Here is a 14,753-nt window from a genome sequence, read left to right as displayed (position 1 = left end):
TAATGAGTTCTCCAAAGGTGAATTGGAGTCAAGAGTCAGCTAACCTTGTGTCCAATCAATGAGACTAGATTGGAGATGTTGGTTCGAGCTGCCTTGCCCTATAAAAAAACACAGAAAATTTGAGTTCGCTATTCACAAGAAGCATTGCCTGATGTGAACCATTTAAAAAAAAAAAAACATTTCACCTTTATTTAACCTGTTAGGGCTAGGGGGCAGTATTGACACGGCCGGATAAAAAACGTACCCGATTTAATCTGGTTACTACTCCTGCCCAGTAACTAGAATATGCATATAATTATTGGCTTTGGGTAGAAAACACCCTAAAGTTTCTAAAAGTGTTTGAATGGTGTCTGTGAGTATAACAGAACTCATATGGCAGGCCAAAACCTGAGAAGATTCCATGCAGGAAGTGGCCTTTCTGACAATTTGTTGTTCACCTTGGCTCCTTTTATTGAAGACTGAGGATCTTTGCTATAACGTGACACTTCCTACGGCTCCCATAGGCTCTCAGAGCCCGGGAAAAAGCTGAATGATATCGAGGCAGGCCCAGGCTGAAACACATTATCGCGTTTGGCAAGTGGCCGATCAGAGTACTATGGGCTTAGGCGCGTGCCCGAGTCGACCCAATGCTTTATTTTCTTTCGTCTGTTTACCTAAACGCAGATTCCCGGTCGGAATATTATCGCTTTTTTACGAGAAAAATGGCATAAAAATTTATTTTAAACAGCGGTTGACATGCTTCGAAGTACGGTAATGGAATATTTAGAATTTTTTTGTCACGAAATGCGCCATGCTCGTCACCCTTATTTACCCTTTCGGATAGTGTCTTGAACGCACGAACAAAATGCCGCTATTTGGATATAACAATGGATTATTTGGGACCAAACCAACATTTGTTATTGAAGTAGAAGTCCTGGGAGTGCATTCTGATGAAGAACAGCAAAGGTAATAACATTTTTCTTATAGTAAATCTGACTTTGGTGAGTGCTAAACTTGCTGGGTGTCTAAATAGCTAGCCCTGTGATGCCGGGCTATCTACTGAGAATATTGCAAAATGTGCTTTCACCGAAAAGCTATTTTAAAATCGGACATATCGAGTGCATAGAGGAGTTCTGTATCTATAATTCTTAAAATAATTGTTATGTTTTTTTGTGAACGTTTATCGTGAGTAATTTAGTAAATTCACCGGCAGTGTTCGGTGTGAATGCTAGTCACATGCTAGTCACATGCTAATGTAAAAAGCTGGTTTTTGATATAAATATGAACTTGATTGAACAAAACATGCATGTATTGTATAACATAATGTCCTAGGGTTGTCATCTGATGAAGATCATCAAAGGTTAGTGCTACATTTAGCTGTGGTTTGGGTTTATGTGACATTATAAGCTAGCTTGAAAAATGGGTGTCTGATTATTTCTGGCTGGGTACTCTGCTGACATAATCTAATGTTTTGCTTTCGTTGTAAAGCCTTTTTGAAATCGGACAGTGTGGTTAGATTAACCTGTTAGGGCTAGGGGGCAGTATTGACACGGCTGGATAAAAAACGTACCCGATTTAATCTGGTTACTACTCCTGCCCAGTAACTAGAATATGCATATAATTATTGGCTTTGGATAGAAAACACCCTAAAGTTTCTAAAACTGTTTGAATGGTGTCTGTGAATATAACAGAACTCATATGGCAGGCCAAAACCTGAGAAGATTCCATGCAGGAAGTGGCCTGTCTGACAATTTCTTTCCCTTCTTGATTATCTCTATCCATTACAGAGGATCTCTGCTGTTACGTGACACTTCCTACGGCTCCCATGGGCTCTCAGAAGGCGGCAAAAAGCTGAATCGTGGCTTTGCAGGCTCTGGTTGAAAAAAAGTAGCGCGTTTGGGTAGTGGCTGGTTACAGTACTGTGAGACTCAGGCACGTGTCCGCGTCGACCGAATGCTTTGTTTTCTTTTGTCTGTTTACCTAAACGCAGATTCCCGGTCGGAATATTATCGCTTTTTTACGAGAAAAATGGCATAAAAATTGATTTTAAACAGTGGTTGACATGCTTCGAAGTACGGTAATGGAATATTTAGAATTTTTTTGTCACGAATTGCGCCATGCTCGTGACCCTTATTTACACTTCGGATAGTGTCTTGAACGCACGAACAAAACGCCGCTATTTGGATATAACGATGGATTATTTTGGACCAAACCAACATTTGTTATTGAAGTAGCAGTCCTGGGAGTGCATTCTGACGAAGAACATCAAAGGTAATCAAACTTTTGTAATAGTAAATCGGAGTTTGGTCAGGGCTAAACTTGGTGGGTGTCTAAATAGCTAGCCGTGATGGCTGGGCTATGTACTCAGAATATTGCAAAATATGCTTTCACCGAAAAGCTATTTTAAAATCGGACACCTCGATTGCACAAAGGAGTTCTGTATCTATAATTCTTAAAATAATTGTTATGCCTTTTGTGAACGTTTATCGTGAGTAATTTAGTAAATTCACCGGAGGTTTGTGGGGGGTATGCTAGTTCTGAACGTCACATGCTAATGTAAAAAGCTGGTTTTTGATATAAATATGAACTTGATTGAACAAAACATGCATGCATTGTTTAAACAAATCAATACACATTTTATTTTGAGATTCTTCAAAGTAGCCACCCTTTGCCTTGATGACAGCATGGCACACTCTTGGCATTCTCTCAACCAGCTTCATGAGGAATGCTTTTCCAACAGTCTTGAAGGAGTTCCTACATATGCTGAGCACTTGTTGGCTGCTTTTCCTGCACTCTGCGGTCCAACTCATCTTAAACCATCTCAATTGGGTGGAGGTCTGGTGAATGTGGATGCCAGGTCATCTGATGCAGCACTCCATCACTCTCCTTCTTGGTCAAATAGCCCTTACACAGCCTGGAGGTGTGTTTTGGGTCATTGTCCTGTTGAAAAACAAATGATAGTCCCACTTAGCGCAAACCAGATGGGATGGCATATCGCTGCAGAATGCTGTGGTAGCAATGCTGGTTAAGAGTGCCTTGAATTCAAAATAAATTGCTGACAGTGTCACCAGCGAAGCACCCCCACATCATCACACCTCCTCTTCCATGCTTCACTGTGGGAACCACATCTGCGTCACGGCGGTTGGAACCAAAAATCTCCAATTTGGACTCATCAGACCAAAGGACAGAATTCCACCGGTCTAATGTCCATTGGCCCAAGTAAGTCTCTTCTTATTATAGGTGTCCTTTAGTAGTGGTTTCTTTGCAGCAATTTGAGCATAAAGGCCTGTTTCATGCAGTCTCCTCTGAACAGTTGATGTTGAGATGTGTCTGTTACTTGAACTCTGTGAAGTATTTATTTGGGCTGCAATCTGAGGTGCAGTTAACCTGTTGGGTCTAGGGGGCAGCATTTGCACGTCTGGATAAAAAAAATGTACCCGATTTAATCTGGTTACTAATCCTACCCAGTAACTAGAATATGCATATACTTATTATATATGGATAGAAAACACTCTAAAGTTTCCAAAACTGTTTGAATGGTGTCTGTGAGTATAACAGAACTCATTTGGCAGGCAAAACCCTGAGACATTTTCTGACAGGAAGTGGATACCTGATGTGTTGTATTGACTTTAAACCTATCCCATTGAAAAACACAGGGGTTTAGGAATATTTTGGCACTTCCTATTGCTTCCACTAGATGTCACCAGCCTTTACAAAGTGTTTTGAGTCTTCTGGAGGGAGATCTGACCGAACAAGAGCCATGGAACGGTGATGTCCCATTAGACACCTGGCGCGCTACTTCATGTTGGGTACCCTCGTTCCAATACGTTATAAAAGAGTATGCATTCGTCCACCTTGAATATTATTCATGTTCTGGTTAAAAAAGGCCCTAATGATTTATGCTATACAACGTTTGACATGTTTGAACGAACGGAAATATATTTTTTCCCCTCGTTCATGACGAGAAGTCCGGCTGGCTTACATCATGTGCTAACGAGACGGAGATTTTTGGACATAAATGATGAGCTTTTTTGAACAAAACTACATTCGTTATGGACCTGTGATACCTGGAAGTGACATCTGATGAAGAGAATCAAAGGTAATGGATTATTTACATAGTATTTTCGATTTTAGATCTCCCCAACATGACGTCTAGTCTGTATCGCAACGCGTATTATTCCGGGCGCAGTGCTCAGATTATTGCAAAGTGTGATTTCCCAGTAAGGTTATTTTTAAATCTGGCAAGTTGATTGCGTTCAAGAGATGTAAATCTATAATTCTTTAAATGACAATATAATATTTTACCAATGTTTTCTAATTTTAATTATTTAATTTCTGACGCTGACTTGACTGCCGGTTATTGGAGGGAAACGATTTCCTCAACATCAATGCCATAGTAAAACGCTGTTTTTGTATATAAATATGAACTTGATAGAACTAAAAATGCATGCATTGTCTAACATAATGTCCTAGGAGTGTCATCTGATGGAGATTGTAAAAGGTTAGTGCATCATTTTAGCTGGTTTTATGGTTTTGGTGACCCTGTCTTTGACTTGACAAAACATTACACACAACTCTTGTAAATGTACTGTCCTAACATACTCTAAATTTATGCTTTCGCCGTAAAACCTTTTTGAAATCGTAAAACGTGGTTAGATTAAGGAGATGTTTATCTTTCAAATGGTGTAACATAGTTGTATTTTTGAAAAATTTGAATTTTGACATTTATTTGGATTCAAATTTGCCGCTCTTGAAATGCACCTGCTGTTGATGGAGTGCACCACGGGTGGCACGCTAGCGTCCCACCTAGCCCCAAGAGGTTAACTCTAATGAACTTATCCTCTGCAGCAGAGGTAACGCTGGGTCTTCCTTTCATGTGGCGGTCCTCATGTGAGCCAGTTTCATCATAGTGATTGATGGTTTTTGCGACTACACTTGAAGAAACTTTCAAAGTGCTTGAAATGTTCCACATTGACTGACCTTCATGTCTTAACATAATGTCCTAGGTGTGTCATCTGATGAAGATCATCAGAGGTTAGTGCTGCATTTAGCTGTCTTCTGGGTTTTTGTGACATTATATGCTAGCTTGAAAAATGGGTGTCTGATTATTTCTGGCTGGGTACTCTGCTGACATAATCTAATGTTTTGCTTTCGTTGTAAAGCCTTTTTGAAATCGGACAGTGTGGTTAGATTAATGAGAGTCTTGTCTTTAAAATGGTGTAAAATAGTCATATGTTTGAGAAATTGAAGTAATAGCATTTCTAAGGTATTTGAAAATCGCGCCACGGGATTACACTGGCTGTTGCGTAGGTGGGACGATTTCGTCCCGCCTAGCCCAGAGAGGTTAACGAGAGTCTTGTCTTTAAAATGGTGTAAAATAGTCATATGTTTGAAAAATTGAAGTTTTTGCATTTTTGAGGAATTTGAATAACGCGCCACGGGATTACACTGGCTGTTGAGTAGGTGGGAAGCAAGCGTCCCACCTAGCCCATAGAGGTTAAAGCTAGTGAGGGAGATAAGTGTTTCCAGTTTTAGAGATTTTTGTAGTTCGTTCCAATCATTGGCAGCAGAGAACTGGAAGAAGAGGCGGCCGAAGGAGGAATTGGCTTTGGGGGTGACCAGAGAGATATACCTGCTGGAGCGCGTGCTACAGGTGGTTGCTGCTATGGTGACCAGCGAGCTGAGATAAGGGGGGAACTTTACCTAGCAGGGTCTTGTAGATGACTTGGAGCCAGTGGGTTTGGCAACGAGTATGAAGCGAGGGCCAGCCAACGAGAGCGTACAGGTCACAGTGGTGGGTAGTATATGGAGCTTTGGTGACAAAACGGATGGCACTGTGATAGACTGCATCCAATTTATTGAGTAGGGTATTGGAGGCTATTTTGTAAATGACATCGCCGAAGTCCAGTTTTACGAGGGTATGTTTGGCAGCATGAGTGAAAGATGCTTTGTTTTGTGAAATAAGAAGCCAATTCTAGATTTAACTTTGGATTGGAGATGTTTGATGTGAGTCTGGAAGGAGAGTTTACAGTCTATCCAGACACCTAGGTATTTGTAGTTGTCCACATATTCTACATATTCTATATTCTATTTATATATTTAGAAGGGCAGGGTAGGATAGATATAGGTCTGTAGCAGTTTGGGTCACGAGTGTCCCCCCCTTTGAAGAGGGGGATGACCGCAGCTGCTTTCCAATCTTTGGGAGTATCAGACAACACGAAAGATAGGTTGAACAGGCTAGTAATAGGGGTTGCAACAATTTCGGCAGATAAATTTAGAAAGAAAGGGTCCAGATTGTCTAGCCCGGCTGATTTGTAGGGGTCCAGATTTTGCAGCTCTTTCAGAACATCAGCTGACTGGATTTTGGAGATTGAGAAATGGGGAAGGCTTGGGCGAGTTGGTTTGGGGGGTGCAGTGGTATTGACCGGAGTAGGGATAGCCAGGTGGAAAGCATGGCCAGCTGTAGAAAAATGCTTATTGAAATTCTCAATTATAGTCGATTTATCGGTGATGACAGAGTTTCCTATCCTCAGTGCAGTGGGCAGCTGGGAGGAGGTGCTCTTATTCTCCAAGGACTTTACAGTGTGCCAGAACTTTTTTGAGTTTTTGTTGCAGGAAGTACATTTCTGCTTGAAAAAGCTAACCTTTGCTTTTCTAACTGCCTGTGTATATTGGTTTCTAACTTCCCTGAAAAGTTGCATATCACGGGGGCTGTTCGATGCTAATGCAGAACGCCACAGGATGTTTTTGTGTTGGTTAAGGGCAGTCAGGTCTGGAGAGAACCAAGGGCTATATCTGTTCCTGGTTCTATATTTCTTGAATGGGGCATGCTTATTTAAGATAATGAGGAAGGCATTTAAAAAAAATAACCAGGCATCCTCTACTGAAGGGATGAGGTCAATTTCCTTCCAGGATAACAGGGCCAGGTCCATTAGAAAGGCCTGCTCGCTGAAGTGTTTCAGGGAGCATTTGACAGTGATGAGTGGAGGTCGTTTGACCGCTGACCCCTTACGGATGCAGGCAATGAGGCAGTGATCGCTGAGATCTTGGTTGAAAACAGCAGAGGTGTATTTAGAGGGCAAGTTGGTTAGGATGATATCTATGAGGGTGCCCATGTTTATGGCTTTGGGGTGGTACCTGGTAGGCTCATTGATAATTTGTGTGAGATTGAGGGCATCAAGCTTAGATTGTAGGATGGCTGGGGTGTTAAGCATGTCCCAGTTTAGGTCACCTAGCAGCACGAGCTCTGAAGATAGATGGGGGGCAATCAGTTCACATATGGTGTCCAGAGCACAGCTGGGAGCTGAGGGTGGTCTATAGCAGGCGGCAACGGTGAGAGACTTGTTTTTAACCTCTTACATCTAGACGTTCCGCTAGCGGAACCCCTAGCCAACAGCCAATGGCGTCGCATGGCGCGAAATACAAATACCTGAAAAAATCTATAATTTCAATTTCTCAAACATATGACTATTTTACACCATATGAAAGACAAGACTCTCGTTAATCTAACCACATTGTTCGATTTCAAAAAGGCTTTACAGCAAAAGCAAAACATTAGATTATGTCAGGAGAGTACCCAGCCAGAAATAATCACACAGCCATTTTCAAAGCAAGCATATATGTCACAAAAAAACTAATCACAGCTAAATGCAGCACTAACCTTTGATGATCTTCATCAGATGACACTCCTAGGACATTATGTCATACAATACATGCATGTTTTGTTCAATCAAGTTCATATTTATATCAAAAACCAGCTTTTTACATTAGCATGTGATGTTCAGAACTAGCATACCCACCAAAAACTTCCGGTGAATTTACTAAATTACTCAGCATAAACGTTCACAAAATACATAACAATTATTTTAAGAATTATAGATACAGAACTCCTTTATGCAATCGCGTGTCAGATTTTAAAATAGCTTTTCGGTAAAAGCACATTTTGCAATATTCTGAGTACATAGCTCGGCCATCAAGGCCAGCTATTCAGACACTCGCCAACGTCGAGGCTCAGTAAACTCAGAATTACTATTAGACAAATTGGATTACCTTTGCTGTTCTTCATCAGAATGCACTCCCAGGACTTCTACTTCAACAATAAATGTTGTTTTGGTTCCAAATAATCCATAGTTATATTCAAATAGCTCCGTTTTGTTCGTGCGTTCAGGTCACTATCCGAAGGGTGACGCACGAGCGCATTTCGTGACCAAAAATTTCAAAATATTCCATTACCGTACTTAGAAGCATGTCAAACGCTGTTAAAAATCAATTTTTATGCTATTTTTCTTGTAAAATAGCGATAATATTCCAACCGGGCAACGTTGTATTCATTCAAAGGCTGAAAGAAAAAAATGGAGTAGTCTCGTGAACGCGCATCTCAGTCTCACTGTCCCCAGGCTGACCACTTACAAACAGAGCTCCTGAACCTTGCCCAGAGACAGCAGACACCCCATTCCACTTTCTGGTGGCTTTAGAGAGCCAATGGAAGCCTTAGAAAATGTCACGTTACAGCACAGATGCTGTATTTTCGATAGAGATGCAACAGAAGGACAACAAAGTGTCAGACAGGGCACTTCCTGTATGTAATCTTCTCAGGTTTTGGCCTGCCATATGAGTTCTGTTATACTCACAGACACCATTCAAACAGTTTTAGAAACTTTAGCGTGTTTTCTATCCAAACCTACTAATTATATGCATATTCTAGGAGTAGTAACCAGATTAAATCGGGTACGTTTTTTATCCGGCCGTGAAAATACTGCCCCCTATCCCAAAGAAGTTAACCTCTATGGGACCGGCGGGACGAATTCGTCCCACCTACGTAACATCCACTGCCAGCCTGTGGCGCGATTTTCAAAATCTTCAAAATCCTATTACTTCAATTTCTCAAACATATGACTATTTTACAGCCATTTAAAGATAAGACTCTCGTTAATCTAACCACACTGTCCGATTTCAAAAAGGCTTTACAACGAAAGCAAAACATTAGATTATGTCAGCAGAGTACCAAGCCAGAAATAATCAGACACCCATTTTTCAAGCCAGCATATAATGTCACCAAAACCCAGAAGACAGCTAAATGCAGCACTCACCTTTGATGATCTTCATCAGATGACAACCCTAGGACATTATGTTATACAATACATGCATGTTTTGTTCAATCAAGTTCATATTTATATCAAAAACCAGCTTTTTACATTAGCATGTGACGTTCAGAACTAGCATACCCCCCGCAAACTTACGGGGAATTCGCTAACATTTTACTAAATTACTCACGATAAACGTTCACAAAAAGCATAACAATTATTTTAAGAATTATAGATACAGACCTCCTCTATGCACTCGATATGTCCGATTTTAAAATAGCTTTTTGGTGAAAGCACATTTTGCAATATTCTAAGTATATAGCCCAGGCATCACGGGCTCGCTATTTAGACATCCGGCAAGTTTAGCACTCACCATAATCATATTTACTATTATAAAAATGTCATTACCTTTTGTTGTCTTCGTCAGAATGCACACCCAGGACGTCTACTTCAATAACAAATGTTGGTTTGGTCCAAAATAATCCATCGTTATATCCGAATAGCGGCGTTTTGTTCGTGCGTTCCAGACACTATCCGAAATAGTAAAGAAGTGTCGCGCGCTTGGCGCAATTCCTGACAATAAAATTCAAAGTATTCAATTGCCGTACGTCGAAGCATGTCAACCGCTGTTTAAAATCAATTTTTACGTCATTTTTCTCGTAGAAAAGCGGTAAAATTCCGACAGGGAATCTCCTTTTCGGCAAACAGAGGAAAAAATCCCAAAGGCGGGGGCGGTCGGGGTCACGCGCATAAGCTAGTGTCTCTTGATGGGCCACTTGAGAAAGGCGATAATGTGTTTCAGCCTGGGGCTGGAATGACGACATTCTCTTTTTTCCCGGGCTATGAGAGCCTATGGACGACGTGGGAAGTGTCACGTTAGAGCAGAGATCCTTAGTAAATGATAGAGATGGCAAAGAAGTTCCAGAAATGGTCAGACAGGCCACTTCCTGTAAAGGAATCTCTCAGGTTTTGACCTGCCATTTGAGTTCTGTTATACTCACAGACACCATTCAAACAGTTTTAGAAAATTTAGGGTGTTTTCTATCCATATGTAATAAGTATATGCATATTCTAGTTACTGAGTAGGAGTGGTAACCAGATTAAATCGGGTATGTTTTTTATCCAGCCGTGTCAATGCTGCCCCCTAGCCCTAACAGGTTAAAGAGGTGGATTTTTAAAAGTAGAAGTTCAAAATCTTTGGGTACAGACCTGGATAGTAGGACAGAACTCTACAGGCTATCTCTGCGGTAGATTGCAACACAGCCCCCTTTGGCCGTTCTATCTTGTCTGAAAATGTTGTAGTTAGGGATGGAGATTTCAGAGTTTTTGGTGATCTTCCTAAGCCAGGATTCAGACACGGCTAGGACATCCGGGTTGGCAGAGTGTGCTAAAGCAGTGAATAAAACAAACTTTGGGAGGAGGCTTCTAATGTTAACATGCATGAAACCAAGGCTACTACGGTTACAGAAGTCATCAAAAGAGAGCGCCTGGTGAATAGGAGTGGAGCTAGGCACTGCAGGGCCTGGATTCACCTCTACATCGCCAGAGGAACAGAGGAGGAGTAGGTTAAGGGTATGGCTAAAAGCGGGGGTGATAAAATAGCTTCAAGGTATAATGTACAGACAAAGGTATGGTAGGATGTGAATACAGTGGAGGTAAACCTAGGTATTGAGTGATGATGAGAGAGATTTTGTCTCTAGAAACATCATTTAAGCCAGGTGATGTCATCGCATGTGTGGGTGGTGGAACTGAGAGGTTGGATAAGGTATAATGAGCAGGGATAGAGGCTCTACAGTGAAATAAGCCAAAAAACACTAACCAGAACAGCAATGGACAAGACATATTGACATTAACCTGTTAGGGCTAGGGGGCAGCATTTGCACGTCTGGATAAAAAAAATGTATCCGATTTAATCTGGTTACTAATCCTACCCAGTAACTAGAATATGCATATACTTATTATATATGGATAGAAAACACTCTAAAGTTTCTAAAACTGTTTGAATGGTGTCTGTGAGTATAACAGAACTCATTTGGCATGCAAAACCCTGAGACATTTTCTGACAGGAAGTGGATACCTGATGTGTTGTATTGACTTTAAACCTATCCCATTGAAAAACACAGGGGCTGAGGAATATTTTGGCACTTCCTATTGCTTCCACTAGATGTCACCAGCCTTTACAAAGTGTTTTGAGTCTTCTGGAGGGAGATCTGACCGAACAAGAGCCATGGAACGATGATGTCCCATTAGACACCTGGCGCGCGAGTTCATGTTGGGTACCCTCGTTCCAATACGTTATAAAAGAGTATGCATTCGTCCACCTTGAATATTATTCATGTTCTGGTTAAAAAAGGCCCTAATGATTTATGCTATACAACGTTTGACATGTTTGAACGAACGGAAATATATTTTTTCCCCTCATTCATGACGAGAAGTCCGGCTGGCTTAGATCATGTGCTAACAAGACGGAGATTTTTGGACATAAATGATGAGCTTTTTTGAACAAAACTACATTCGTTATGGACCTGTGATACCTGGAAGTGACATCTGATGAAGAGAATCAAAGGTAATGGATTATTTACATAGTATTTTCGATTTTAGATCTCCCCAACATGACGTCTAGTCTGTATCGCAACGCGTATTTTTCTGGGCGCAGTGCTCAGATTATTGCAAAGTGTGATTTCCCAGTAAGGTTATTTTTAAATCTGGCAAGTTGATTGCGTTCAAGAGATGTAAATCTATAATTCTTTAAATGACAATATAATATTTTACCAATGTTTTCTAATTTTAATTATTTAATTTGTGACGCTGACTTGACTGCCGGTTATTGGAGGGAAACGATTTCCTCAACATCAATGCCATAGTAAAACGCTGTTTTTGGATATAAATATGAACTTGATAGAACTAAAAATGCATGCATTGTCTAACATAATGTCCTAGGAGTGTCATCTGATGGAGATTGTAAAAGGTTAGTGCATCATTTTAGCTGGTTTTATGGTTTTGGTGACCCTGTCTTTGACTTGACAAAACATTACACACAACTCTTGTAAATGTACTGTCCTAACATACTCTAAATTTATGCTTTCGCCGTAAAACCTTTTTGAAATCGTAAAACGTGGTTAGATTAAGGAGATGTTTATCTTTCAAAGGGTGTAAAATAGTTGTATGTTTGAAAAATTTGAATTTTGACATTTATTTGGATTCAAATTTGCCGCTCTTGAAATGCACCTGCTGTTGATGGAGTGCACCACGGGTGGCACGCTAGCGTCCCACCTAGCCCATAGAGGTTAATGAGAGGCATGCTTAGCCAAGTGATCAAAAGGGTCCAGTGAGTAGTGAGGTCGGCTGCGGTCACGGTGATTCAGACAGCTAGCCGGGCCATGGGTAGCAAGTTGGCAGAAGATGGTCTGTTTTTAGCCACCTCGTGCATTTCCGTCAGTAGATTAGTGGGGTTCCGTGTGGTAGAGGGGACCAATCCAATTTGCAAAATAGTTATAGTTATAGTGCCCAAGAAAATTGGCCGATAGACCTATTCAGATAGCAGCCGATAAGACAGCTAACAATTAGCTGGCTGCAGATGGGCGTTCAGGTTACGTCGCGACGGAGGGGCCAGTTGGATAACTCCCTCGGGCAGATAACGTCGGTAGTCCAGTCGTGAAGGCCCGATGGGTAAAACGGGTCCGGATAGGTGATTGTAGCCCAGGAGTGGCTGATGGAACTCTTCAGCTGGCTAGCTCTGGAATAATTGATGTTAGCTCCGGGACCGATGTTAGCCAATAGTCACTCGGATAGCAGCTAGCTAGCTGCAAGATCCAGGTGTAAATGCCCAGAGCTTGCGGTAGAAATCCGGGAATATGGAGAGAATATAGGTCCGGTATGCTCTGGTCTGAGTCGCGTTGTACAAAACTGGCGATAGCTTTTCGAGCTAAGGGATAGCTGATGACCGCCAACCGTGGTTAGCTGAGTTCTAACGTTAGCTAGTGAACTGGCTAACTTCTGGCTAGCTTCTGTTGTGGATTTCAGATTTGAGGTAAATAATATATATATATTTTTAATTGCCTCAAACCATGCCTCAAACAAAATAGATCTCAGAAGACCTAAGATTAGGAATTGTTGACTTGCATAAAGCTGGAAAGGGTTACAAAAGTATCTCTGAAAGCCTTGATGTTCATAAGTCCACGGTAAGACATATTGTCTGCAAATGGAGAAAGTTCATTACTGTTGCTACTCTCCCTAGGAGTGGCCATTCTGCAAACATGACTGCAAGAGCACAGCGCAGATTGCTCAATGAGCTTAAGAAGAATCCTAGAGTGTCAGCTAAGGACTTACAGAAATCTCTTCTGGCAGCACTACTGGCAAAATATTCTGTGGAGAGATGAAACTACATTTGAGTTATTTGGAAGGAACACACAACACTACGTGTGGAGAAAAAAAGACACAGCACACCAACATCAAAACCTCATCCCAACTGTAAAGTATGGTGGAGGGAGCATCATGGTTTGGGGCTGCTTTGCTGCCTCAGGGCCTGGACAGCTTGCTATCATCGACAGAAAAATGAATTCCCGAGTTTATAAAGACATTTTGCAGGAAAATGTAAGGCTATCTGTCTGCCAATTGAAGCTCAACAGAATTTGGGTGATGCAACAGGACAACGACCCAAAACAAAGAAGTAAATCAACAACAAAATGGCTTCAACAGAAGAAAATGCGCCTTCTGGAGTAGCCCAGTCAGAGTCCTGACATCAACCCGATTGAGATGCTGTGGCATGACGTCAAGAGAGCAGTTCACACCAGACATCCCAAGAATATTGCTCAACTGAAACAGTTTTGTATAGAGGAATGGTCAAAAATTCCTCCTGACCGTTGTGCAGGTCTGATCCACAACTACAGAAAACGTTCGGTTGAGGTTATTGCTGCCAAATGAGGAAAAACCAATTATTAAATCCAAGGGTTCACATATTTTTTCCACCCTGCACTGTGAATGTTTACACAGTTTGTTCAATTAAGACATGGAAACGTATAGTTGTTTGTGTGTTATTAGTGTAAGCAGACTGTGGTTGTCTATTGTTGTGACCTAGATGAAGATCAGATCAAATTTCATGACCAATTTATGCAGAAATTCAGGTATTTCCAAAGGGTTCACATGCTTTTTCTTGCCACTGTAGCTATAATAAGTCAACAGGAAATGCATTTGCTTTGAAATTCAGAGTTATTTTTTTTATCAGGTATTGATATTGTAACAAATCTGATGCTCTTAAAACCACAAACTATTCCACCAAGGGAGTTACGTTTCTTGGACCAGTGGTAATGGTTGCTGCCCTCGGTCATGTTGAAAAGGGTTCAAACACCGGCAGACACATTACCATTTATCCCCACGAATCACTACAGTATGTACTGATAGTTTTTGTTACACCTGAACAGAAATTATACAGTGAAGTGTGTTCCTACCTGTGGGTCAGTGAGGCGGGCTGGGTCTGGGTAGAGGTAGAACTTGATACCATCTATTGCCCCCGGCAGTGTGAGTCCACGGACCAGCAACACCACCAGCATCAGATAGGGGAAGGTGGCAGTGAAGTAGACCACCTGAGGAGAGGGGGACCAGACCAGCATTACATTCCCTCAGTCTATGACTCATCTTAACAACTCTACAGTGTTCATGGTGTCATCAGGTTGAATGGCAGAGATCCCACCT

General features: G+C 41.4%; 1 protein-coding gene across 1 annotated transcript in view; it reads right to left on the bottom strand.

The window, feature by feature from the left end:
- Nucleotides 1-14,753, bottom strand: part of LOC106565343 (sodium- and chloride-dependent GABA transporter 2) — a 31,241-nt gene that overhangs the window by 10,748 nt on the left and 5,740 nt on the right. Inside the window, exon 6 of the mRNA XM_014132340.3 lies at nucleotides 14,510-14,644. Within this exon, the coding sequence (XP_013987815.2) occupies nucleotides 14,510-14,644 (135 nt within the window). The remainder of the gene's footprint in view (nucleotides 1-14,509; nucleotides 14,645-14,753) is intronic.

Source organism: Salmo salar, chromosome 12 (assembly GCF_965601325.2).
Source record: "Salmo salar chromosome 12, fSalSal1, whole genome shotgun sequence".
Lineage (NCBI taxonomy): Eukaryota > Metazoa > Chordata > Actinopteri > Salmoniformes > Salmonidae > Salmo > Salmo salar.
The sequence above is the reverse complement of the archived record's forward strand: the minus strand, read 5'-3'. Positions and strand labels throughout refer to the sequence as shown.